General features: G+C 62.1%; 1 protein-coding gene across 2 annotated transcripts in view; it reads right to left on the bottom strand.

Annotated features, from left to right (window-relative positions):
* Window positions 1-2,659: 2,659 nt before the first annotated feature.
* The window catches only part of SEMA6B (semaphorin 6B), a 91,264-nt gene continuing 67,170 nt past the window's right edge, over window positions 2,660-26,753 (bottom strand). For both annotated transcript variants that reach the window (XM_044998865.1, XM_044998867.1), the window contains exons 7-17: window positions 25,425-25,515; window positions 23,977-24,096; window positions 23,602-23,690; window positions 21,761-21,978; window positions 18,279-18,410; window positions 16,977-17,126; window positions 13,456-13,650; window positions 10,612-10,752; window positions 8,920-8,997; window positions 6,747-6,805; window positions 2,660-6,497 (exon numbers count right to left, since the gene is read on the bottom strand). In XM_044998865.1, the coding sequence (XP_044854800.1) occupies window positions 5,497-6,497; window positions 6,747-6,805; window positions 8,920-8,997; window positions 10,612-10,752; window positions 13,456-13,650; window positions 16,977-17,126; window positions 18,279-18,410; window positions 21,761-21,978; window positions 23,602-23,690; window positions 23,977-24,096; window positions 25,425-25,515 (2,274 nt within the window). In that variant the 3' untranslated portion in view covers window positions 2,660-5,496. The remainder of the gene's footprint in view (window positions 6,498-6,746; window positions 6,806-8,919; window positions 8,998-10,611; window positions 10,753-13,455; window positions 13,651-16,976; window positions 17,127-18,278; window positions 18,411-21,760; window positions 21,979-23,601; window positions 23,691-23,976; window positions 24,097-25,424; window positions 25,516-26,753) is intronic.

Below are 26,753 nucleotides of genomic sequence, written 5' to 3'. Positions count from 1 at the left end.
CCCACGGAGCTCAGTAAAGCAGGAGTCTTTGTGTCTGGAGACTGAGCACCCCTCAGGCAGCTGGTGAGCGGACACACACCCAGACCCCGGGGAGCTCCATGGGGCTGGGAACGTTGCCGCGAGCGAGGGTTGTGGGATCTGAGCCGTAGCTTTCAAGCTGGCTCCGCTGGTGCGATCCAGGCCATTCTGCCCTTAGGGGAGATGATTATGGTCATTCCTATCACTCAGCTCCGACCCAGACACTTGCCAGCCAGCCAGCGCCAAGCCCTTGCGAGAGTCTCTATCCTTCTTTCACAGGCTCAGGGCCAGGATGGCCCAGATTCCCAAAGGACTTTCGCTGCCTAACTTCCTTTGGCGTTCTGGGCAGAAGTGACTTGACCAAGGACCCGCAGCTGGTATGTGGCAGAGGCAGGCCTGAAATCCATCTCCTTCCCCTGGGCCGTTTGCCGGTGAGCCTATCTGGAGCCAGGGTTAAGTGCGCAGGGCTGGGTGTGGCTTGCACCCCCTCTGGGTGAACAGCAAGCAACCAGCCATCCAATACTGAGGTCGCTCTGGGGCTCACATGGACTGAGCCAGCTGCCCTGAGTCCAGCTGGTCGGGAGATGGGCCACCAGCATGACTGGCTGCCCATGGAGAAGCTGAAGCCTGAAGGAGACACGCTGGCCCCTAGTGACGGTGGTAGGGGAAGTTGGCCCTTGCTCTGTGGGTGGGATCTTCCATCTGGATGGGGCACCACAGGGTGGGGATCTCCCCCCGGCCCTGCGTTCGGTCCTTCAGTTGCTGCTCTCAGCTACTGCACTGCAAACTGCCTTTAAGTCACAGCAGATCTCAGCCCACTGGCCATGGCAGTCAAGCTGGCACAGGCGGCAGCCCTGGGTGCCAGGGGCATTTCCCACTGGATTCGTCCCAGAGCTGGATACGCCACAGCCTGGTTCTTTGTGGATTCCCGTCCTCCCACCCTTGGGGAAGCCCCGGGGCAAACGAAAGCGAGAAAAGACAGCGACGCTGGAGGGGGGCCGGGGGTGTCCAGTCTTGTAAACAGAACTTTATTGGCAGGGGGAACTCCCGAGTTATACAGAGAAGAGTTTACGGCTGCAGCATGCATGGCCTGCACAGGTTAAAAGGAGGAAGGTCACAGGGGGGCACAGGTCACAAGAGAACTGGCATCGTCCTGGCCCACTCGCTTGGCAGTGGGTCGGCTCCTTGAGGGCCGCATGCCTCGCACACCTTATTTACAGTGGTGGGGAGCGGGCGGCCTGCAGGCCCGGCTCCCCCCGGGGGCAGTTAGAGACGCCCGCCCCTTTCCGCGGAGCCCATCACAGCTGTCCTGTCCCCCTCCGCGGCACCACGGTCCCCGCCCCTCTTCCCCCAGGCCTGGCTCTGCTCCCTCGTCAAACTCCCCAGGGCGGGGACCCGGCCCCCCCAGCCTCCCTTGGGAAAGCAGGGGGGCCTGGCCAGCGGGACCCAGGCTCCGCAGCGGGACGGGCAGGAGCCCTGCTGAGCAGTCACCGTCTTCCCAGAGCTTTGGCTGCCATTTTAAGCTGGCCTGGGCAGCGTGTGGGCAGGATCCGTCCAGGTGCAGGCTAACCGGGCCGGCAGCCTGGGCGTGGGATACGCCGCCCCCACGGGGCCACGGCCTGGGCGTGGGATACGCCGCCCCCACGGGGCCGTGGCCTGTGCGTGGGATACGCCACACCCACGGGGCCGCAGCCTGGGCGTGGAATACACCGCACCCACGGGGCCGTGGCCTGGGATACGCCGCCCCCACGGGGCCGTGGCCTGTGCATGGTATACGCCGCCCCCACGGGGCCGCGGCCTGGGCGTGGAATACACCGCCCCCACGGGGCCACGGCCTGGGCGTGGGATACGCCGCCCCCACGGGGCCACGGCCTGGGCGTGGGATACGCCGCCCCCACGGGGCCACGGCCTGGGCGTGGGATACGCCGCACCGACAGGGCCACGGCCTGGGCGTGGGATACGCCGCACCGACAGGGCCACGGCCTGGGCGTGGGATACGCCGCCCCCACGGGGCCACGGCCTGGGCGTGGGATACGCCGCCCCCACGGGGCCACGGCCTGGGCGTGGGATACGCCGCCCCCCACGGGGCCGCGGCCTGGGCGTGGAATACACCGCCCCCACGGGGCCACGGCCTGGGCGTGGGATACGCCGCACCCACGGGGCCACGGCCTGGGCGTGGGATACGCCGCCCCCCACGGGGCCGCGGCCTGGGCGTGGAATACACCGCACCCACGGGGCCGCAGCCTGGGCGTGGAATACACCGCACCCACGGGGCCACGGCCTGGGCGTGGAATACACCGCACCCACGGGGCCGCAGCCTGGGCGTGGAATACACCGCACCCACGGGGCCGCAGCCTGGGCGTGGAATACACCGCCCCCACGGGGCCACGGCCTGGGCGTGGAATACACCGCACCCACGGGGCCGCAGCCTGGGCGTGGAATACACCGCACCCACGGGGCCACGGCCTGGGCGTGGGATATGCCGCCCCCCCCGGGGGTGCAGCCTGGGCGTGGAATACACCGCACCCACGGGGCCGTGGCCTGGGCGTGGGATACGCCGCCCCCACGGGGCCACGGCCTGGGCGTGGGATACGCCGCCCCCACGGGGCCACGGCCTGGGCGTGGGATACGCCGCCCCCCACGGGGCCGCAGCCTGGGCGTGGAATACACCGCACCCACGGGGCCACGGCCTGGGCGTGGAATACACCGCACCCACGGGGCTGTGGCCTGGGCGTGGGATACGCCGCCCCCCCCGGGGGTGCAGGCCTTGTTGGCCTGATTGTCACAAGAGCTCAGCTCCCATTCAGGCCCCTAACGGAAGTGGCCGGATTCGCCCAGCCCCCAGCAGCCCCCATTCGCCTGGAGCTCCAGCCCCAAGCCGGTGCCAGGCGAGAGCCGTGCTGGGGGCAGGCTGCAGGCCGGCTCTGTGCTCGAGGAAGGGGGCCAGCTGCTTCCAGATTACCTCTCGCAGCCCAGCGGGCACATCCTGCTGCCTGCCTCCACTCCCCCTCCAGCACCCAGGCGGTCACCCCCTCCCTCAGGTGTCTTTCCTGGCCCTGGCCCCACGCTGCCAGAGGGTCCAGCCTCCAGGCAGAGCCTCTTCACTGGGCTCTGGGTCTCAGGCCCTGCCTGCCCCAGTGGGCAGAGGGGACCCAGCAGCAGGATCTGCCCCTGGACCCAGTGCTCCAGCTAACAGGCCCGGAGAGGACAGGAACCCGGCTCCCACCCCCAGCCAGAGCCTGTGGCCCCAAGGGGGCTGGGCACCTCGTTTCAGTGGCTTTTGTGCTTGTGGCGGGACGTGCCGAAATGCCGCGGGGGAAGCCGTCCCTGTCAGCTCTGTGGTCTGAGTGGGGTGCAGGGTACCTGGGGAGCAAGTGAATCCCCCACCCCCTGGTGACTCTGCACCCCCAGCGAGGCTGGGAGAAGCAGCTGAGCATTGGGTTGACCATCTGAACCAGCCCCATCCCCTGCAATCTTCACTGGTCCCCACCGCCCAGGGAGCTGCTCCACCGGCTTAGCCACCACCAGGAGCGAGTGTAGACGAGAACCAGCCCCAATACCTCGGGGAAGATGAGAGCTGGAGGCACCCCGGCAAATCGCAGCTCAGGCCCGGAAAGGCTGGCTGGGTGCCCGCAGGGGGCAGCGCCAGGCGCGCACACAGACACGCCGACGCGTGCCCGCGTTATCGCGCGCTCCCCGTGCCCGGGATCGGAGCCAGCAGCTAGGCGCCAATCTGTGCTTTAGTGAGAGGGGGGCAGGAGCCAGACTTCCCGGAGAGCCCCTTCCCCGCCTGGCTGCGGGTGGGTGGAGGTGGGGGACCCTGGGCGGAGATCTGCTGGCAACGCCCCACCCGCTGCCCTGCCACAGCCGGAAACGCTCCTGATCCCTGGCCCGAGAGACGCCTCCACGCTGGAGGGATTGTGCAATTCGTGACAGAGGAAAGGAAAGAAAAAGAAAGGCCGCCCCCCCTCCCGCAATAAAATAAAAATACAAACAGGCCAAGATCCGATCCTGGAAGCCCCCAAGGAATCCGAGCCGCCCCAGAGCAAGCCGCACACCCGGGGCCCCTTCCCGCCTCGCGGGTGGTAGAAAACCAGCCCCCAAACAGGCTTAAAACAAGGACAAAAAGATTGTGCTTCCTATTGTTGCAGAGACAGACACCCCCGCTTCCTGTCTACCCGGGGGAATCCCCACTCCCCAAGGCTACGGTTGTGCCAATCCTCTGCCCCCTCTCCCCGCAGTCAGCTCCTGCTGGAATCGGGCGGCGTGTGACCGACTGCATCAAGGCACGGGGGCGATGGAGCCACCGGCGGCACCGCGCGGCTGTGGGGAGGCAGCCGGGAACCGTTTCACCAGCCAGTTCAGAGGCGCCTCGTTAGGGTTGCGGAGGAGCTGCGGGGGGAGGGCAGTATCAGGAAATGCCAAAGGGAAGGAGGATGGGCGGTTTTGGGGAGCGTAGCGGTACCCTTGCTGCAGTGTCAGCCCAATGCCATCCGCTGGCATCTGCCCGGCAGGGGTGACGGGTAAAGTGCTGGTCTGTCTGCAGAGAGGCAGCCGGACGAGCCATCGGGGAGCCGGGACAGATCGGCCCCAGCCAGGCGGGAAGAAAACACTCCTGCGGGTCCCCCCCTCTCTTTGCTGGTCCACCAGTGGAGCGGCCACTGGCACCACGCCAGATCCCAGTGGGAAGCCAACCGGCCGGATTCGCAGCCCTTCCTGACCACGCAAGAGAAGCCCTGTCCTGGGACAGACAGAGGGGGTCTTGCCCCCCGACAGAGCAGGGCAGAGGGGGCGCTGCACCCGTCTCATCCCTGCCAGCATGGGGCAGAAGGGGTGCTGCCCACCGCAAGTGGCGGAACGGGCCCAGCCCTTGCCAGGGGTACCCAGGCCCTGCGCCCTCCCAGCGAGAGGCAGAGGGGGACTTTGGGCACTGGCCGTGTCAGGCGGGGGGAACAGAGGGGAGCTGAGAACTCTGAGATCCGGGGGAGGCCGCTCGGCGCCGGGGGTGTCAAGGAGCAAGAAGACCTCACCCCCCCCCCACCATTTACAGTACAAAAACGAGGAGGTGACGAGCCGGGCGGGGCAGGGGGCCCAGGGTCACCGGGGCCTTGTCCAGCCAGCTGCCTTCCACCCCCTCGCGCTGCTTCGTTATAGCTACGGCGATGCCGAAATCCTGCTTGGAGGGGCCCCAATCCTGCCTAGGTGCCACCGAAAAGAAGGAGCGAGTGGGGCAGGTTCACGGAGAAGAGTCCAGTGAGGAAGCACCAGCTGCCAGAGCAAACGCAGAGACCCCCCCCCCTCCTCCCCACAACCGGCTCCTCTCCGGCGCCCCCTACAGTCATTTGCTGGAGACACCTGGGGTCTCGGGCGTGTCTCCCTGGACGGGAGCGAGGCTCCCTAGGCTCCGCCCCCTCTGCTGAAACCCCGCCCCGAAGAGGAGGCTCTAAAAGCAAACCACACCCCCTCCCCGGCCGGCCCCTATTTGACCGAGGGAGTCCGCTCGATGCCGTACTTGAGGAGGTGGCTGAGGTCCGTGAGGGTGTGCTGGCTGCCCAGCGTGGGGGCCTGCGGGGGCCCGGCGGGCCGGCTGTACACCCCCGGGTTCTCCGCGCTGTTGAACGTGTGGTTCCTCTTGAGGTGGGCGGCCGCCTGTCTGGCGGCGTTGTTGCTGTTGAAATTCAGCTTGTCAGGGTTCCAGTGGCTGCCGTCCCCGGCCTCCCCGCTCGGCGCCGACACCACCCGGCGCCGGTCCGGGCTGTCGTGCGGCGTGACGGGGAACTCGCCGCAGGAGCTCCTGCCCAAGCTGGGCCGGTGGGAAGGGGGCGGCTGCTGGTGGCCCCTCGGCCCCTCGCCCCGCTCCCGCGCCCCGCTCGCCGGCAGGTAGTGCATGTCCACGGAGGAGTCGCTCGCCTCGTCCTCCAGCTCTTGGTCCATGAGCATGGAGTGGCAGATGGGGATGACGCGCCCGGCCCGGAGGTGGTGGGGCACCTGGGCGTGGCTGGAGTGCAGCAGGATGACGGAGGAGCCCGCGCAGGGCGGCTCGCGGATGGAGGCGTTGATGAGGTTGTGGCTCTGCTCCCAGCTGCAGTTCTTGAGGTTGCTGGGGCAGCGCTTCTGCTGTAGGGGGGTCTGCTCGGGGGTGGGCAGGACCCCCGAGTCCAGGTCGTGCTGGCTCACCTTGAGGAGCCCCTTGGGCCAGCCGTTCTGCATCAGCGGGGCCAGGAGGTTCTCGGGCTGGCCCCCGCGGGCGCGGCGCTCGCCCAGCCGGCTGACGCTCACCACCGACTCGCTGTGCGCCAGGATGTTCTCTTTGTCCTTGCGGCGCGCCAGCTCCTTGCGGTCCCGGTGCCCGATGAACCAGCACACACTGAAGCCGGAGATCACCGCCCCGATGACGAAGGCAGCCACGGAGGAGATCACCAGCAGATTCACGGAGACCAGCCCGTCTGGCTCCTCCACGAAGCTCTCGGTTATCAGCCCTGGGGGGAAGGAGGAGCGGGTGAGCGGGGAGCGGGCACTGCCAGAGCCAGGCTGCCTGGCATGTTGGCACCGTGCGCCCGGGAAGCAGAGAGTCCGACGGGCAGAGCATGGCTCAGACCGGGACCACAGTGCAAGCTGGGATCTGGCAGTGTGAGCTTCCCCACAGCAGTGCCCTGCCCAGACCAGCTGCTTGTCCTCCCCTGTGAGTCGTCCCCCTCCCCCCGCCAGCGAGCATGGGAGCTCCTTACCCTCACACTCCCCGAGGTGCGAGGTGCTGCCTCCGGCGATGTCCTGTTCGAACACAGCCCTGCAGGATGGCCACAAGGAAGGAAGAGATCAGTCAGAGGGAGGAAACGGGCTGCTGCCCGGGGGGGGGGTGGGGGGGGGATGCCAGGCTGAGAGAGGCCAGCGGTCAGCTCATTGCTGGCTCTGGGCTTCCTGCGCCGGGAACCAAACCCAGCAAACCCAGAGTGCTAAGGGGCGGGCACTCTCCCATCTGAGCCAATGCAGGGCACAGTGTTGGCGAGGAGGGGGTTGGGAATAGGAGGGGGGCTGACTTCACCCCTGCAGTCAGGGCAGACCCCAGTGTAGTGCTAGGGGGCGCTGTGCCACAGGGGCTCTGGGCTGGGCTGCTGGGGGGCCCCATGGCAGCTGACACGTGGAACCGAGTCTGGTCATTACAGATCCCGGGATAGGAGACAGCCCCAGGGCCCTGGCCCGATTCCTGCGGAGGAGGGAATTCCATCCTCCACCCCCCTCACCTGCCCCAGTGATGCCAAATGGAAATGACATGCCCCAGGGTGGGGGGGTGCTCAGCTCGGGCCGGGCACGCAGCAGCAGAACAAAGGGCTCAGTGCTCCCAGGGGATGGGTGATGCTCGGTGGATGGTCCCCCATCAGTGCTCCGGGTCTCAATATGTAGCAGTAGGATTTTATGTTTGTATTTTACATAATTTAGAATAAAGGCTAAAGAATAAGAATGTAGCATGTATTAAATGTAGGGGTGTATGATTTGATCATATCCTGCCAGCCCCCCTTTTTGAATCGCAGAACGGAATGACCTAATGGGCCCCAGAATTTGTGCCTGTGCTGATTTCAAGGCAGTGACAGACCTTTGAGGGTCACCCATTTGTTGTCGGTTTAGCATTTAAAAAATAAGTCCAAGAATGCCAGGATTGTTTTCTTCTGCGTTGCAACTTGATGTCCCTGTTCCAAATGTTCTGCGCAAATTAATTCTGTTTTGTGTGTGAATAAAAAGTGTGTGTGTTAAAAGAGAAGTGTGGGTCTGGGGAGGAACCGGAGACAGACGCAAGGGCGCCAAGAGGCTGCAACACGCCCCTAGTGAAATGTCAGAGGAGGGCAGATTGACGACTCTAAAGATGAGACAGGCACCTATCAGTAGCTGTGCTAAAGAAGGAGAAGGACAATTTAAGAAAACAAGCGCTTGTGCAAAACTCGTTGGTCCCAATGAAGGAAAATCACAATCCAAACAGGGCGCCTTGCCATGAAACTTTGGGTTTGTCCTGCCAAGACTTCCCCGGAGCAGCCTGTCAAGAGCGACGGAACCCGGCTCCTCCTTACCGGTGATCAACCTAGCTGGCCACTGGGTTGACCTGGACTGGTAAATATAACATCAACTGGCGGGGTGTGTGTGTGTGTGTGTGTGTGTGTGTGTGTGTGTGTGTGATTGAATACATATGCTAGTTGTATCTTCAATGAACACGGCGTATTGCCTTTTCCCCTTAAAAAGATCCTGTGTGCTTATAAGCATAACAAATAGGCCCCATTGGCAAATCCCTCCCCTCTCCGTAATCTGGGGCTTGGGCCAGCCCTATGTCCATGGAGCACCCCGGGAGGGAGCTACTCCCCAGTACACCCCGAGGGGCTGCTGGCCTCTGAGCATCTCTCCTTTATCCCCAGACGCCTAGCAAGGGGCAGGGACACGGGGTCTCCGGAAGGGAGAGGGCTGAGATGCTGCATGAGAAAGAAGATCCCAGGATCCTTTCGGCAGCAGAATTCCGGGCAAAACCTCTCACTTGGGCACCGAATTCCTGCCCCGCCTGGTGGGGACCACACGCCGTTACCGTCTGACGGGGCTTGGGTGTGAGATGAGTTTGCTGGTTCTCAGCCCAGCTGTTAGTAGGGTCGCAGCATAAACCCCACCTGCGCAATCAGTGGTGCCCCAGGCTGGCTGGCTCAGCAGAGAGGCCAAAGACGCAGGGAGGTGGCCCCTCCAGATCAGGGTGGAGGCAGAGTATCAGGGCAGAGAGGTGGAGGCTCATCCCACAGCCTGGGCTGCCCCAGCTCCGCACAGTTCCCCGGGCTCTAGGGCTGTTCACCCAGCATCACCTGCAGCAGCCAACTCCCACCAAGGCGGCTCCCCATCCCCAGCCCTGGAGGGGTCCTCGCTGGCCAGCATTACCTGGTGCTGGTTTCCAGGAAGATGCAGGAGCCCTCGGGGGTCCAGCCGCAGTAGGGGTCCCGGCTCCCGAGGCAGTTCCTGAAACCCGGCAGGAAAGAGGGGCTGGTTAGAGAAGTCCGCGTCCCGGCACGGTGGATCGCGGGCGCCTGGTCCGCAGTCGGGGTGGGACAGTTCACTGAGCGGGGGAATTTCACACCTACTGGGCCAAATCTATGCCTGGCGTAGGCCCCTTGGAGCCAGCGAGGTCACACGGCAAAGATCCTGGTTCACAGGCTCTTTGTAAACCTGGGTGTGACTCGTGAGAAGGCTGCATCCAGGGCACTGACTATTAATAACGAAGGAATCCGGGCTGGCATGTATACAGGCAGCGTGGGCTGGCCAGGATCTCAGGACACCTGGGTTCTCGTCCCAGCTCTGCTATTGGGGGACCTGGGGCAAGTCACTTCCTCTGTTTCCCTTCCCACCTTTGGTGTTGTCCGTGAGCCCGTACGAGCAGGGACTGTCTCTCGCTCTACGTGCAGCGCCTGGCACAGCGGGGCCCTGATCTCTGGGGAGGGCTCCAGATGCAGCCGCATACAAAGAATTACCTCCCAAAAGCTCCGTTACACAGCCCAGCCCTCCCAAGGGAGGAGGTGGCAGCATTAACGCCCGTGTTACCTCAATCCAGAGCCCTAGTGCATCTGCGTTAGGGTCCCGTCTCTAAGGACCACACGCTATTTTTAACATGGGGTCCCCTGCTTCATTCAGCTCTTGATCGACTCTCAGCTTCAGGGGACGGAGGCCACGTCTGCTCAGGTGGGCAGCTGGCCATCGACTGAGCTGGAGCTGATGGCAGGGAAGGGGCCCAGAATACCCCGGAGGCCCCCTGTTGCCCACCCCATGCAGCAGAGCCCGGGAGCTGATGGACAAAGGCTGCAGCTGGAGGGCGGGAGTAATCCTCTCCCCCCATACATCTGGTTGATTCTTCAGTGGTGGTTGTCCTGGAAAAATCCCACACTGCCCTGGGCTCAGTCCCTTCCCAGCAGCCAGAGCTTTAACTTGCCAGGAGCTTCCCTAAGGAGGCAGGTATGAAGCCGAGACGTTCTGAGTAATTGCGTCTCGGGCTCTGATAATGAGGCAGGGGAATGTGGTGGGCGAGGACGTGGGCACCGGCCCTCGGGCCTCACCACCTGTGATAGGTGGCATTACTTGCGGGGCAGCTTGGCTCCGACAAGGGGAACTCACCCCTCTCTCTCCCCCCGAACCACAGTCCTGGGACAGCGGGGCCCAGAGCTGGGGAAAAGGCTCTGGGGCAGAGCCAGGGTGATCCCACGTTGCGGGAGGGTGGGTCTGAACCTCTCCTGCCCCTGCTGTTATGTTCATGCCCCGACCCCAAAGAGAAAGGTATAGCCAGACTGAACCCCCAAACAAGTGATGTCGCCACCTTCTCAGGGCTTTCAATGCAAAACCAGGGAGAAGTTTGTCTGTTGTGGGGCAGGTGGACTTGACAGAAACCCCGCCCACAACCCCAAACCCCGCCCACTCACCACCCCAAACCCCGCCCACTCACCGGCCCAAACCCCGCCCACTCACCGCCCCAAACCCCGCCCACTCACCGCCCCAAACCCCGCCCACTCACCACCCCAAACCCCGCCCACTCACCACCCCAAGCCACTGAGCTGTGGTGGCAAGAGCCGAGGGCGAGAAACTCACTTCATGCAGCCCGAGTGCTGCTGGCATCGGGCAGTGGGCACCCTCACCACGCACGGCGGGAAGGCCAGCAGTAAGGAGCCCGTGGCTTTGTCCAGCTCCATGCCCAAGAGCCTCCTTTCGTCCTCGTTGTCTCGGCCGCACCTGCAGACAGACCCGGGGGAAATCTCAGTCCGCCCCACGTCCCGGAGGAGAGCCCGCCCGCCCTGGCCCTGGGCTGCCACTGTGGGGAGTGGCCAGCGTGCGACTGGGACAGGTCCCCAGGAGGGCACGGGGCGGAGGGACCTTTGGCATCCTTCCCAACGGGCAGAGAACAGAACCAAAGCCCCAAGCTCCTGCCCCCACCTCTGAGAAAGTGCCAAGTCAGGCAAGGAAACCGAGGTCCTTTTGTGCTGCAGGAGATTGGGGGGGGGTGTCCCTCGATGGGGGGGGGAGGGATTCACTCTGCGTCGCTGTCAGGGACGTTTGAGACCCGGGGACTGATCGCACCCTGCGTTGGGTGGACATGGAGGGGAAGGGGCACGAAACGTGAACGTAGGGTGACCAGATGTCCCGATTGCATAGGGACAGTCCCAATATTTGGGGCTTTGTCTTATATAGGCTCCGATTACCCGCCACCGCCTGTCCCGATTTTTCACACTTGCTGTCTGGTCACCCTAGGTGAACTCCGAGTGCGTGTGGGAGCCACTAGGAATCGGACCCCCTCGGAATCCAACTTCTGCACCAGGGCCTGAGAATGACGTGGGAGACCGTGACAGAGACCTGCTCGTGTCACACCATCGGCTCACTCGTTCACCACAGGCGTGCGCGGTCTCTGCCGAAAACTAAGAACTCGCCGCTCGCCATGGTCAGGGCGAGAGGTTGGGAGAGGACATCGTCGGAGAGAGATGTAACAGGGAGGAGATTAGCTCTGAAGTGAAGCTTGTCTGACTGAATCAGCCGCCCTGAGTTTACTGTCTCAGCCTGAGGATTTACAGAGACTCAAGTACCCCAAGAAAAGTCTTGGACTCGGGGACCCCCCGGGGCAAGAGACAAGAGTCTGTAACTGCAGGAGAAGAGAGGGCACAAGCCTGGGTGGCAGGTTTGTAGAAATTGTGGTGGTGCCCAGAACCCGCCCCCCCCAACTCTGCCCCACACCTGCCTAAGGCTCTGGGAGGGAGTTTGGGTGGGGGCAGGAGGTCTGGGCTGCAGGCCCTGGGCTGGGGATTGGGGTGCAGGCTCTGGGAGGGAGTTTGGGTGGGGGAGGGGGTCTGAGGTGTAGGCTCTGGGAGGGAGTTTGGGTGCTGGGTGCAGGCTCCGGGCTGGGGCAGGGGGTGCAGGAGGGGATGAGGGGTGCAGGCTCTGGGAGGGAGTATGGGGGTGGGAGGGGGTGCAGGCTCCGGGAGGGAGTTTGGGTGTAGGCTCTGGGCTGGGGGTGGGGACGTAGGAGGGGATGAGGGGTGCAGGCTCCGGGAGGGAGTTTGGGGGCAGGAGGGGGTGCAGGGGTGAGGGCTGTGGGGCTGAGGATGAGGGGTTTGGGGTGTGGGAGGGGGCTCAGGGCTAGGGCAGAGGGTTGAGGTGTGGGGTGAGGGCTGTGGGGCTGAGGATGAGGGGTTTGGGGTGTGGGCGGGGCTCAGGGCTAGGGCAGAGGGTTGGGGTGTGGGTGAGGGCTGTGGGGCTGAGGATGAGGGGTTTGGGGTGTGGGAGGGGGCTCAGGGCTAGGGCAGAGGGTTGAGGTGTGGGGTGAGGGCTGTGGGGCTGAGGATGAGGGGTTTGGGGTGTGGGAGGGGGCTCAGGGCTAGGGCAGAGGGTTGGGGTGTGGGGTGAGGGCTGTGGGGCTGAGGATGAGGGGTTCATGATGCAGGCACGGGCTCAGGGCTGGGGCAGAGGATTAGGGTGCGGGGGGATGAGGGCTCTGGCTGGGGCTGAGGGGTTTGGGGCGTTGGAGAGGCTCAGGGCTAGAGCAGAAGGGCAGGGTAAGGGCAGCCTGCCCTGCCATTAGTGGATGGGGGGCACGAGGACCCTGCGGCAGCGGACCGCAGTTGATGCCGGGAGCCGGCAGAGCAGAGTCAGTGTGAGCTGCAGGCTCCGGGGCCCGGGGGAGGTGAGCGGGGGCAGCAAGTGGGGCCGGGGGACACCCGGGAGAGACCCGGCCCCAAACATTGGTGGAGCCGGGCCCCTGAATATTGCTGGAGCCCAGGCACCACGAGTGTATATAACTCGCCGCCCATGGGCACAAGATTTTATCCATTTCTGGGCTGGACAAGCGCTGCACGGACTGACTGTTTGGGTGAGAAACACCTTGCTAGACAGGAAAGCTGCTTGTTACTAGGTATAGACTGTAGACTGGGTTTTCGGTTTTTCTTACGTTTCCAAATCCTTGTACTTGCTGCTATTTGAGCCTCTGTCTCAAGCTCTGTGCAATACACTTCACTTTGGGATTGCTACAGACACGTCTACACGCCTTGCGCTGGGGAGAGGGCAGAACTGAGATGAAGCCAGTACCCTGGGGTGCGCTGCGGGTGCCCAGACGCAAGGGACCGGGCGCGCCAGTGCACACGAGTAGGAGCTGAGGAGTGTAACACCAGGTAGTTGGGGAGAGTTTCCCCAGGTGGGCACAGACAAGGCTGCCTGCTGCTGTGAGAAAGCCGTAGTGACTCACCTTAGCATCACCGGGACTCGGATCCATCTGCCCAGGTGCTCACCCCATGCCCATCCCCAGGGGATTTCCCGCTCTCTGATTGGCACCTCTGGGTCCCCAAAGCCCACTGCATGTTCCCCAAACCCCTCCATCCTAACTTCATTCCCAGCCCCTGGGCGCCCCTGTTCCGAGAGCGCTAGCCGTGCCTAGGCCGTGTCCGTGCCTACCTGCCGGGGTGGTAGGTCTCGAACTCCTCCAGGAGCAGGCTCTGGCTCCCGGCGCTGACGGCCGAGGGGCTGGCACTGATGTTGGGGTTGATCAGGAACTTGAGGACGGTGCCGGTGTTGGAGCCCAGGAAGACCACGGTGCAGTTGCCCCAGGGCCCTGCCGCACTGTCCACCACAATTTTACGGAGCTGATACCTGCAGAGCAGGGGGTGGAAGTGGGGTCGCTCGTTATTGTTCATGACGGCTGAGGTCCAGGAGAAGCCCCAGAGAAGAGGTGATGCCATCAGGTGTGGGGGAGCAAGGTGGGGAGATGGGATAGTGTCCCGGGGTTAACACACCTAGCGTGGATCGGACTCTCTGTAGCTAGAAAAGACCTGCTGAGTTACCACTTACTGCCCTCCTGCTAGTGCGTATGGGAAATCTACGTCCCCACCCAAACCCAACCCACATCACAACCAGAATCCACCCAGATCCTCATGAGAACCCAACCCAGATCCCAAACTGAACTTGATCCAGATCCTAACCAGAACCCAACCCATATCCCCAACCAGAACCCACCCAGATCCTCATGAGAACCCAACCCAGATCCCAAACTGAACTTGATCCAGATCCTAACCAGAACCCAACCCACATCCCCAACCAGAACCCACCCAGATCCTCATGAGAACACACATCTACACGCCCACCCACACCTACACACACGCACACCCCAGGTATCCATGCACATGCCAGAAGCCCATGCACCATACACCCAGAGCAGAAATGCACCGATCCTACATGCATTCCGGACACAATCCCTCTCCACACACAGGGACATCCCTGCTTCCACACATTTACACCCTTGCACATCACGTGTGGGCACAGACACCCCTGCACCACTCCAATGGCTTCCTTGCTATGCGACATACATCCACGCAGCTCCAGGCCCAGACAGACAGACCCCCAAACCCACAGACAGACAGACCCCGGAGGCCGCGCTAAGGCCCGGCAGAGGAGAGGAAGAGATTTCGGTGGGTATCACAACCTCTGCAGAAAGCTGCAGCTAAACAAGAGGCTCCTTGTCCCTCCCCCTCCACCCCAAAAGGGTCAATTAGAATAAGTTTTCTGTTGTCTCATTATAGCTGTAATTATCAGCACCAACGAGCTCCAGCTGTTTTGCATTTTCACAGCACTGGTACCATGGGGCGAGGATTGGGAAGAACTCTGCTCCCCACCCCCTCCTGCTCCCTCCCGCCGGCGCGCCATCGGGGCCCGGGTGGCGACCGCATACCTCCCGGCACGTGCAATTGTCGCCGTCCCCCCCGCCGCCTGCATACGCACCCCCAGACGTGCGGTGCAAGCTCCCCACCACACCCCGCCGCTCTTCCCCTTTCAACACCTCGAATCCCAGCGAGTGATGCATCTGCCCATCAACACGAGCCCCCAGAGCCTCTGGTTGGGAGCTTTTGGCTTGAGAGCCAGGGAGTGATGCTTGATTAATTCCACATAAAACAGCAATTAAGGCAGATTTAATTAGAATGAGACAATCTCGGCAGCAAAGTTTAGAAGATTTATCAACCCTCTTGGTGCACTCAATCCTCGCACAGGCACAGGCGCGTGCACACACACACACACACATGCAAGTGCACATGTAACACCCACCCAATCACAAATGCACATTTACACACTGGTACCTACATTTGCAAAAGCGTGCATACACACACAAGTGCATGTGTACGCCCATGGGCATACAAGTACACATGTCCACGTACGGCTGCACACACGTGGACATGTACACACATACACACACACACAAAGTGTGCATGTACACACACATAAGAACATAAGAAAGGCCGTACCGGGTCAGACCAAAGGTCCATCTAGCCCAGTATCTGTCTACCGACAGTGGCCAATGCCAGGTGCCCCAGAGGGAGTGAATCTAACAGGCAATGATCAAGTGATCTCTCTCCTGCCATCCATCTCCATCCTCTGACGAACAGAGGCTAGGGACACCATTCTTACCCATCCTGGCTAATAGCCATTTATGGACTTAGCCACCATGAATTTATCCAGTCCCCTTTTAAACATTGTTATAGTCCTAGCCTTCACAACCTCCTCAGGTAAGGAGTTCCACAGGTTGACTGTGCGCTGCGTGAAGAAGAACTTCCTTTTATTTGTTTTAAACCTGCTGCCTATTAAAGTATATATGTACGTGTGTACACACACTCAAGTGCACATGTACACGCACAACTGTAGACATACACTCGCAAGTGCACATGCACACACACAAGTGTAGGCACGCACTCACAAGTTCACACGTACGCACACACATCCACACTCACAAGTGCACACATACACAGGCATGCACCCACTCACAAGGCACGTGTACATACAGAAGTGTACATGTACACACGTGCACATACACACTCAGTTGCATGCATTCACACACATGCACACACACACTCACAAGTGCACATGTTCACATACACATGTGCACACACCCTTCGTATCATTTATCTCCCTCTAAGGGAAATCATAGAACCACAGAATCTCAAGGTTGGAAGGGACCTCAGGAGGTATCTAGTCCAACCCCTGCTCAAAGCAGGACCAATCCCCAACTAAACCATCTCAGCCAGGGCTTTGTCAAGCCGGGCCTTAAAAACCTCTAAGGAAGGAGATTCCACCACCTCCCTAGGGAACCCGTTCCAGTGCTTCACCTCCCTCCTAGTGGAAAAGTTTTTCCTAATATCCAACCTAAACCTCCCCCACTGCAACTTGAGACCATTGCTCCTTGTTCTGTCATCTGCCACCACTGAGAACAGCCGAGCTCCATCCTTTTTGGAAGTCATGTGCCCCAGCCCCCTAATCATTTTTTGTTGCCCTGCGCTGGACACACTCCAATTTCTCCACATCCCTTCTGTAGTGGAGGGTCCAAAACTGGACGCAATACTCCAGATGTGGCCTCACCAGTGCCGAATACAGGAGAATAATCACTTCCCTCGATCTGCTGGCAATGGTCCTACTAATGCCGCCCAATATGCCGTTGGCCTTCTTGGCAACAAGGGCACACTGTCGACTCATATCCAGCTTCTCGTCCACTGTAATCCCCAGGTCCTTTTCTGCAGAACTGCCGCTTAGCCAGTCAGTCCCCAGCCTGTAGCAGTGCCTGGGATTCTTCCGTCCTAAGGGCAGGACTCTGCACTTGTCCTTGTTGAACCTCATCAGGTTTCTTTTGGCCCAATCCTTCAATTTGTCTAGGTCACTCTGGACCCTATTCCTACCCCACCAGCGTATCTACCTCTCCCCCCAGCTTAGTGTCATCTGCGAACTTGCTGAGGGTACAATCCATCCCATCATCCAGATCATTAATGAAGCTATTGAACACAACCGGCCCCAGGACCGACCCAGCCGCTGCAGGCAGCTGAGACAGGGGAACGAAGGGGGAATCCAGTCCTGCCTAACACTCAATCCGCCCTCCCTAATCACCAGCCCAGCCGCGCCTGTTGGCTTTCTGCTCCGGGCTGAGCGGGCGGGTTTCTCACCGAGTCATGCTGCGGATGATCCACGGGGCGTGGCCCAGGGAGGGCACCGACTCGTCCATCAGGGGATGCGTCTTCACGAAGTTGAGGATCTCGTCCGGGAAGGAGCTGGAGGAGTTATAGCGCATGCCGGGGGCTGCGCAGCACCCAGGCCTGGGGGCAGAGCGGGAGGCAAGGGCTGAGTGGCACGTGTCTCCTCACCTCCCGCCCGCCAACCTCGGCCCCTCCCACCCCTGTATGTCCCTCTCGGAGGGTGCAGCTGCCAGCAGTGCCCTGGGGAGCAGGAAGCCGGGGTAGGGGGCGACCCCCCCTGAACAGGGGCATGACCAACGGATCACGAACGGATCGTTCCCGCTGTCGCCCCCCTAACCCCTGTGCAGGGGCAGGTCCCGAACCCTGGGTCTGACCGCATGGGCCACATGTGACTCTTGTGGAGTCAGAGCTGGAGGTGGGGGCGGTGGGGGGGCATGGGGGAGGGGGTGATACTCTAAGACACAGGGCCTCCGGTGGGGGATGGGGTGGCAAGCCAGGACTTGGGTGGGGAGGGGTGACATCTCAGGACCCAAGATGGACACCCCAGGACATGGGGACCAGGGTGGGGGAAGGACACTGCAGGACAAAGGATGGGGAAGGACCCCCCAGGACACAGGGCCAGGATGGGGGAGTGGAAGGACCCCCAGGACCCAGGGTGACGGAATGGAAGGACCCCCAGGACCCAGGACCGGGGAGGGACCCCCCAGGACACAGGGCCAGGGTGCGGGAGTGGAAGGACCCCCAGGACCCAGGGTGGGGGAATGGAAGGACCCCCAGGACCCAGGGCAGGGGAGGGACCCCCCAGGACACAGGGCCAGGGTGCGGGAGTGGAAGGACCCCCAGGACCCAGGGTGGGGGAATGGAAGGACCCCCAGGACCCAGGGCAGGGGAGGGACCCCCCAGGACACAGGGCCAGGGTGGGGGAATGGAAGGACCCCCAGGACCCAGGAGGGACCCCCCAGGACACAGGGCCAGGGTGGGGGAATGGAAGGACCCCCAGGACCCAGGGTGGGGGCAGGGGAGGGACCCCCCAGGACACAGGGCCAGGGTGGGGGAATGGAAGGACCCCCAGGACCCAGGAGGGACCCCCCAGGACACAGGGCCCAGGGTGGGGGAATGGAAGGACCCCCAGGACCCAGGCCCAGGCTGGGGGAGGATTGATAACTGGCCATGCTCTCTGCTCTGGCGGCGCTCCTGATCCAGCCCCCGCAAAGCTGCGGGGTCCTGGCGATACCCACGGGCCGTTGCCCAGGGCGCGTGCCGTACACTCACCGCGGCTTCGGCACCATCTCCTCCGGCACGGGAGTCCAGATGGACTCGGGGGATTTCTGCTCCCGGAAGCGCCCCTCAAAGACAGACGCCACCTGTGCCATGTCGAAGGCGCAGACGGCTGAGCCGGGGATGCTGCAGAGACACAGGGGCCATGAGAGCCATGTTGCTGGCCCAGCCTCCCAGCACCCACTCCCACCCTCCTCCCGCCTGGCCGGGACCCCCCCGCTCAGGTCACAGACGTTATGGGCCTGGGCTGAGCAGCTCACTAAGGACTTGGGTGATTTTTTTTGGTGTCCCGACAGTTCTTCTCTGGGTCCAGGGCTGAATTCTGCTTTGATTCTGTGCTGATCCTTTGTTGGGTTCTGTTTGGGATCTGGTACCGCGTGGGATCTGGTTTGGTGTCTAGGCCCAGCTCTGTTTGGGATCCATTTGGGGTGGGATCTGTTTGGGATCTAGTTTGGTGTCTGGGCTTGATTCCGTTCAGATTTGGTTTGGTTTCTGAGTCTGGTTTTGCTTGAGATTTGCTTAGGGATCTGAGCCAGGTTCTGTTTGGGAGCCAGTTTAGGTTGAGCTCTGGTTGGGATTTGTCTTGATGTAGATTTGTTTGGAATCCTGTTTGGAAACTGGGCTGGGTTCTGTCTGGGATCCAGTCTGGAGCCTGGGCCAGGTTCTGTATGGGATCCAGTCTGGACCGGGTTCTGTTTGGGATCCAGTCTGGAGCCTGGGCCGGGTCCTGCCTGGGATCCACTCTGAGCCTGGGCCGGGTCCTGTCTGGGATCCAGTCTGGAGCCTGGGCCGGGTTCTGTCTGGGATCCAGTCTGGGCCAGGTTCTGTTTGGGATCCAGTCTGGAGCCTGGGCCGGGTCCTGTCTGGGATCCAGTCTGGAGCCTGGGCCGGGTTCTGTCTGGGATCCAGTCCGGGCCGGATTCTGTCTGGGATCCAGTCCGGGCTGGGTTCTGTCTGGGATCCAGTCTGGAGCCTGGGCCGGGTCCTGTCTGGGATCCAGTCTGGAGCCTGGGCCGGGTCCTGTCTGGGATCCAGTCTGGAGCCTGGGCCGGGTTCTGTTTGAGATCCAGTCTGGGCCAGGTTCTGTTTGGGATCCAGTCTGGAGCCTGGGCCGGGTCCTGTCTGGGATCCACTCTGAGCCTGGGCCGGGTCCTGTCTGGGATCCACTCTGGAGCCTGGGCTGGGTTCTGTCTTGGATCCAGTCTGGAGCCTGAGCCGGGTTCTGTTTGGGATCCAGTCCGGGCTGGGTTCTGTCTGGGATCCAGTCTGGAGCCTGGGCCGGGTCCTGTCTGGGATCCAGTCTGGAGCCTGGGCCGGGTTCTGTCTGGGATCCAGTCTGGGCCGAGTTCTGTCTGGGATCCAGTCTGGAGCCTGGGACAGGTTCTGTTTGGGATCCAGTCTGGAGCCTGGGCCGGGTTCTGTTTGGGATCCAGTCTGGGCCGGGTCCTGTCTGGGATCCAGTCTGGAGTCTGGGCCGGGTTCTGTCTGGGATCCAGTCTGGGTCAGGTTCTGTTTGGGATCCAGTCTGGGCCGGGTCCTGTCTGGGATCCAGTCTGGAGCCTGGGCCGGGTTCTCTGCACAGCTACTTAGCTGCTCCCAGTCACACAAAGCAGCATCCTCACACCTCGGGGGACCCCGGCCTGTCCCCGCCCGTGACTGGCACCTATACCAATGTGGCGGCAGGAGCTGGGGAGGTCTCTGCAGCCGGCATGGCTCAGGGCGCTAACGCACACAGCTGTGCTCCCATCTGAGCCCAGGGGGCTGACAGGCGGGGGCTGCGTGTATGCAGCTGCTTTCCCAGGCAGACGTGGCTGCTGGTGACCCAGGAACCTGGATCCAGGCGCCCTGCAGTGACGTCACCGGCCCCGGGAGGGCAGGTGTGATGCAGCGACTGAAAGGGACAAGCCAGAGGTGCCCAAATCCTGGAGGGGGCCGAGCTGCCTGCCCACTGCCCACCCTGGGCGGCTCTCGCCATGGCAGATTCGTTACCAAAGCTACCGCCAGACGCGAAGGGCTGGGACCCCCCACTGCACAATCAGCCCTCGCCCCCTAGCCCTGGACCAACGGGCAGTGAATACCGATCGCCCGCAGCCGCCAGGGCTGTTCCCGGGCCTGGGACAGGAGATGCCCTGGCCTCCTCGGAGAAGGGGGGGGGGACGTCTGAATTTTTCTCCCTGCCGCCCCTGTGAGTTTGCACATAATCCCAGGAACGGAATTTATCCCCTGTGGGTGAAGCCGATGTTCCCGTGGGTTCCCGTGGTGCGGCTCCCAGTGGGCTTGGCAAGGGAGTGGATAGGATTTCCATCCAGAGGTGGTAGCCAGAGGCGCTGACTCTGTGGGTGCTCCGGGGCTGGAGCACCCATGGGGAAAAAATGGTGGGTGCTGAGCACCCATTGGCAGCTCCCCATCAGCTTCCCCCCCAGTGCCTCCTGCCAGCCGGCGGGCCCTGCCGATCAACGCCTCCCCCTCCCTCCGCAATCAGCTGTTTCACGCGTGCTGGAGGCTCTGGGGGAGGAGGGTGCAGTGCACTGGGGGCAGGGGGTGGAATTGGGTGGGAAGAGGCGAGGTCGGGGTGGAGCGGGGGCGGGAAGAGGTGGGCGGGGCCTCGGGGGAAGGGGTGGCATGGGGGCGGGGCCTGGGCCAGAGCCAGGAGTCGAGCACCCCCCCCCCGGCACTTTGGAAAGTTTTGAACTGGGTCAGGAACTCAAGGGCACAAGATCGGACCTGAGAGGAGCTTCAACCTCCCACCCGGCCCGGTGTGAAATACGCACGGTGACCCCCTAAACCACCCGAAGCCCATTGCACGGCTGGAGGACGGGGGGGACAGTCTGAGCCCAAGCCTGCCTGGGCTAGCGCCAGGAGCAGCTCACTATGGGCCTGATCCGGTGTCAGTGCAAGGCAACGGGAGTCTTTGAGCTCTGGATCAGGCCCGAAGCCGGGTGTGCAGGCGTTTTCCCTGAGGCGCAGCGGCCTCTCACTGAGGCTGCATGGAAAATCTGCCGCAGTGGGGGCGGTGGTGGTGGGGGGTGTTTGTTGCAGCCCTGATCCCAAGCCGAATGGAACGAATGCAAAGATTCCCACTGAGGTCAACGGCGTTGGATCTGGCCCTCAGGGCTCATGCAAGGTGTGTGCACAAGTACACGTGCGAGGGTGTGCACGTTGTGCACGTGCAGAGACTGCGAGTGGAATTCCAGAAGGGAGGACGGACTGATCCCTGCCCGATTTGGTCAGGACGTCGGGGTTCTCTGCAGATGTCTCATGGGAGCCACCGGCCCAGCGCTGAGCTCCACTAGCCTGTGGGAGCTTTGCCTGGGCAGACTGCAGGATCGGGTCCCCAAGCTGGCCGGGGCAGAGGCCTGCTCCTTTGGGAAGGCGGCGCTAGCGTCCGCTGGGGGTGAGATGAGCAGCGGGGAGAGACCCCCAGCTGGACACGGTCCCCAGGGCCCCTCCCTTCCCCGTGGGTGAGGAGGACCGACCTGTTGGAGGGCGTGGAGAAGACCGCCAGCACCACGGGCCGCCCGTCCAGGTACAGGATGTCCGTCACCGACTGGATGACGTTGAAGTAGAAGTGCGAGTCCCCTGGCACGGAGCAGTTCAGCCGGGCCTTGAGGAAGGACGTCCACTGCTTCTCCAGCACGCGCTGCGAGCCGCCCTTGTCGTTCTTACACACCCGCGCCACCCGGGACACCACCACCTGCAGCCGGGACGGGGGCGTCACGGGGAGGAGGCACCCGCCCCCGCCGCCCTCCCAGCCCAGCCAATGAGCTGCCTTCCGTCCCCGCCCGCCCACGCCGGAGCCGCTCTGCCGCCCGCCCCCCGGCTAGTCAGTGGCCCAGGATCGTGGAGGGGGGCAGAGAGCGACTGAGCTTTGGGGGGCGGAGTTTGGCTAACTCCCATGCAGGGGTCTCTGTGCCCCGCCCCCGTTACAGCCTGGCCTGAAGATGCACCCACAGGATCTTCTGTCCGACCCATCCCCAGGTCCCAGGCCAGTCTGTAAGGCCTGGCATGGGGACGGCCGTTTCCCTTCTCTGGTGGCTCATGGATGCCAGCACCCAGGATCTGCAGAGCTGCGGGCACACGGGGGAGCTGCCCCTCCAGGCTGGCCTCCTCCACATCTGCCCAGAACCTGCCTCCGCAGACACGCGCTGGGGCCCCGTTGGAGAGACCGCAGGGCGGAGCAGGGCACGGGACTGGGGCTTAGGAGACTTGGGATCTGTTCCCTGCTGCGCCACTGACCAGCTGGGTGACCGTGGGCAAGTCACTTCCCCTCTCTGTGCCTCTCCCTCCCCTGCCTTTGTCTGGCTCGCCTGTTACACAGTATGTGCTTTGGGGCAGGGACTGTCTCTCCCTGTGTGTCTGTGCAGCGCCTTGCACAGCGGGGCCCTGATCTCAGCTGGGGCAGGGACTGTCTCTCCCTGTGTGTCTGCGCAGCACCTTGCACAGCGGGGCCCTGATCTCAGCTGGGGCAGGGACTGTCTCTCCCTGTGTGTCTGTGCAGCGCCTTGCACAGCGGGGCCCTGATCTCAGCTGGGGCAGGGACTGTCTCTCCCTGTGTGTCTGTGCAGCACCTTGCACAGCAGGGCCCTGATCTCAGCTGGGGCAGGGACTGTCTCTCCCTGTGTGTCTGTGCAGCACCTTGCACAGCGGGGCCCTGATCTCAGCTGGGGCAGGGTCTGTCTCTCCCTGTGTGTCTGTGCAGCGCCTTGCACAGCGGGGCCCTGATCTCAGCTGGGGCAGGGTCTGTCTCTCCCTGTGTGTCTGTGCAGCACCTTGCACAGTGGGGCCCTGATCTCAGCTGGGGCAGGGTCTGTCTCTCCCTGTGTGTCTGTGCAGCGCCTTGCACAGCGGGGCCCTGATCTCAGCTGGGGCAGGGTCTGTCTCTCCCTGTGTGTCTGTGCAGCACCTTGCACAGCGGGGCCCTGATCTCAGCTGGGGCAGGGTCTGTCTCTCCCTGTGTGTCTGTGCAGCACCTTGCACAGCGGGGCTCTGATCTCAGCTGGGGCAGGGACTGTCTCCTCCTGTGTCTGTTCAGCACCTTGCAAAATAGGACTCTGAGCCTAGCTGCTTTGAAATGAAGGCAATCCTCCCAGTGCTTTGCCCTGTAAATTCATATCCACTGGTCAGAAGCATCCGCTGCCCACAGAACCATCGGTCGTCCATGTGCTCCCCGAGGCCTGTGATCACCATTCTCCACCCCAGCCTGTCCCCAAGGCTTCACCCAGGGAAGCGAAGGAGCAGAGCAGAAGCCGGCTGGGCAGCCCTGCCCCTGGAGAGCGCTGGCTGCGTCTGGGCCATGCAGCCCGGGAAGGCGCCTCACCTTCTCCAGGTAGTTAAACTCCATGGCGATCTCCCGGAAGAAGAAATAGACGTGACTCTTCCACTCCACAGCGTGGACAAAGTAGGGCTCTGGCGGGAGAAGGGCAAACGCAAGGGGGTCAGGGCCTAGCACGGGAAGCGGGGAGGGGGGAACCCGATGAGAGTCAGCAGGGCATGTTCCCTGCGGGGCACCCTCGCCCTGAGACAGGGCCTGGCGGGAGCAGCCCGGGAGCGGCGTAGGGGGAGCTGCCACGGGAGCCTCCAGGTAACTCAGCCCCCACATCAGATCCAGCTTGGTCCCCAGGAGAGAACGTTCTCCCCCTCCCCCCACTCCACTGGGAATGGCCTCTGGGCCTCCGCGGGGACGGGAAACCACCTTTGAACCACTTGGAGTCATGCTTGACGGTGCGCAGAGTGGGGCTGTCCCCCAGGCTCCGGTAGATCACCGTGTCGATTGCCAGGAAATCCGTCACCGTGGCCGTGAACAGCATCCCGCCTGCCAAGGAGAGAGAGGAAATAGATAGACAGGTAGATATTGGGGTGATAGATAGATATTGGGGTGTGTATGGGGATAGATAGATAGATAGATAGATAGATAGATAGATATTGGGTTGTGTATGGGGATAGATAGATAGATAGATAGATAGATAGATAGATATTGGGATGTGCATGGGGATAGATAGATAGATATTGGGGTGTATATGGAGCTGATAGATAGATAGATATTGGGGTGTGCATGGGGATGGATAGATAGATAGATATTGGGGTGTGGATAGATAGATATTAGGGGGTGTATGGGGATAGATAGATAGATAGATAGATAGATAGATATTGGGGTGTGCATGGGGATGGATAGATAGATATTTGTGTGAGTATGGAGATGATAGATAGATAGATAGATATTGGGGTGTGTAGGGGGATAGATAGATAGATAGATAGATATTGGGGTGTGCATGGGGATGGATAGATAGATATTTGGGTGAGTATGGAGATGATAGATAGATAGATAGATAGATATTGGGGTGTGTAGGGGGATAGATAGATAGATAGATAGATAGATAGATAGATAGATATTGGGGTGTGCATGGGGATAGATAGATAGATATTGGGGTGTGCATGGGGATAGATAGATAGATAGATAGAGAGATAGATATTGGGGTGTGTAGGGGGATAGATAGATAGATAGATAGATAGATAGATAGATATTGGGGTGTGTAGGGGGATAGATAGATAGATAGATAGATATTGGGGTGTGCATGGGGATAGGTAGACAGATAGATAGATAGATAGATAGATAGATAGATAGATATTGGGGTGTGTATGGGGATAGACAGATAGATAGATAGATAATGAGAGAGAAAAGGTGGGCGACGTGATATCTTTTATTGGACCAACGTCTGTTGGTGCAAGAGAAGCTGCCGAGCGACAGCGAGCTGAAGACGAGCTCCGTGTAGCTCAAAAGCTCGTCTCTTTCACGAACAGACGTTGCTCCAATAACAGATATGACCTCACCCACCTTGTCTCGCTCATATCCTGGGACCAACACGGCTACAACACACTGCAAGACAGACAGATAAATGGGTATTTATTGGAGCAGACGGACAAAATGACAAAAGGAAGGTAAGTAAAGCGAAAGAAAAAATGAACAAAAGAAAGAAAGAAAGAAGGACGAAAATCAAAAAGACAATGAAGCCCCGAATTTGGCACGTCGTCCCGCAGGCCAGGCGGGCTCACTGCGAGGAGCTCAGCACTTAGTCCAAGCAGAGACGCCCCCCTCCGCCCCCCACCCGCCCAAGAGCAGGGAGCAGGCCGGGTGGTACTGACCCGTGAAGAGGGCGACATTGGCATGTTTGGGGTCGTAGGGGCACCGGGCCATGCCGCTGATGCTGTCTCCAATGGGCTCCAAGGTGTCCATCTAAGGAGAGGGAGAGAGGTGGTAAGTTCGCACCGGGGCCTGACAGCTCCCAACCCCCCGGCACTCGCCCACGAACAGCAAACTCCGCAGGCGACTAAAGCCAGGCCCCTGAATCCACAACCAGGCACCTCATTAAGTGACTGGCCCGTCGGGGTGCCGAGTGCCGCCACCACGCTGGGTGCTGGGCACACACACAGACCCGGCCTCAAAGACCTTACAGTCTAAATGGGCAAGGAAGGGGAAACTGAGGCACGGCGAGGGGAAATGACTTGCCCACGGTCACACCCCAGAGACGGCAATAGAACCTGTCTCTGCTGAGCCCCGGGCTGGGCCAGGCTGCCTCTCATACAGCCTGCACCCCCATCCCCTCTTGGCTTCAGGAGGTTCCCCAGGCTCCTGCCCCATCAGCCCGGTGCCGTCAGATCCACGCCTGAGCTGGGGCCACTCTCTAGTTGAGGTGCCACCCGCTTAGGATTCCCACCACGGACGCCTCGTTGGCTTCTCCCTGGAACATGCTGCCCCCTGACCCCTCTTGTCCTGCTCTGCTGTGCCAGGGGACGACAGCAGCGCGGGTCAGTGTCCTCTGTTCCCATCAATACTGGATACACTGTGACTCTTTGCCTTGCTCCCTGCTTCACCGCTGCCTCCCGGGCTCTTTGTAGCCCAGCCTCCTTCGCGCCGGGCCGGGACCTTCGCTGCAGCCCGGCCTCCTTCGCGCCGGGCCGGGGCCTTCGCTGCAGCCCGGCCTCCTTCGCGCCGGGCCGGGGCCTTCGCTGCAGCCCGGCCTCCTTCGCGCCGGGCCGGGGCCTTCGCCTCAGCCTGGCCTCCTTCGCGCCGGGCCGGGGCCTTCGCTGCAGCCCGGCCTCCTTCGCGCCGGGCCGGGGCCTTCGCTGCAGCCTGGCCTCCTTCGCGCCGGGCCGGGACCTTCGCCACAGCCCAGCCTCCTTCGCGCCGGGCCGGGACCTTCGCTGCAGCCTGGCCTCCTTCGCGCCGGGCCGGGGCCTTCGCTGCAGCCTGGCCTCCTATGTGCCGGGCCGGGGCCTTCGCTGCAGCCCGGCCTCCTTCGCGCCGGGCCGGGACCTTCGCCACAGCCCAGCCTCCTTCGCGCCGGGCCGGGACCTTCGCTGCAGCCTGGCCTCCTTCGCGCCGGGCCGGGGCCTTCGCCACAGCCCAGCCTCCTTCGCGCCGGGCCGGGGCCTTCGCTGCAGCCTGGCCTCCTTCGCGCCGGGCCGGGACCT

This window comes from Mauremys mutica, chromosome 24 (genome assembly GCF_020497125.1).
Source record: "Mauremys mutica isolate MM-2020 ecotype Southern chromosome 24, ASM2049712v1, whole genome shotgun sequence".
Taxonomy (NCBI): domain Eukaryota; kingdom Metazoa; phylum Chordata; order Testudines; family Geoemydidae; genus Mauremys; species Mauremys mutica.
Note: the sequence above shows the minus strand (reverse complement) of the source record. Positions and strands in the feature narration are given on the sequence as shown.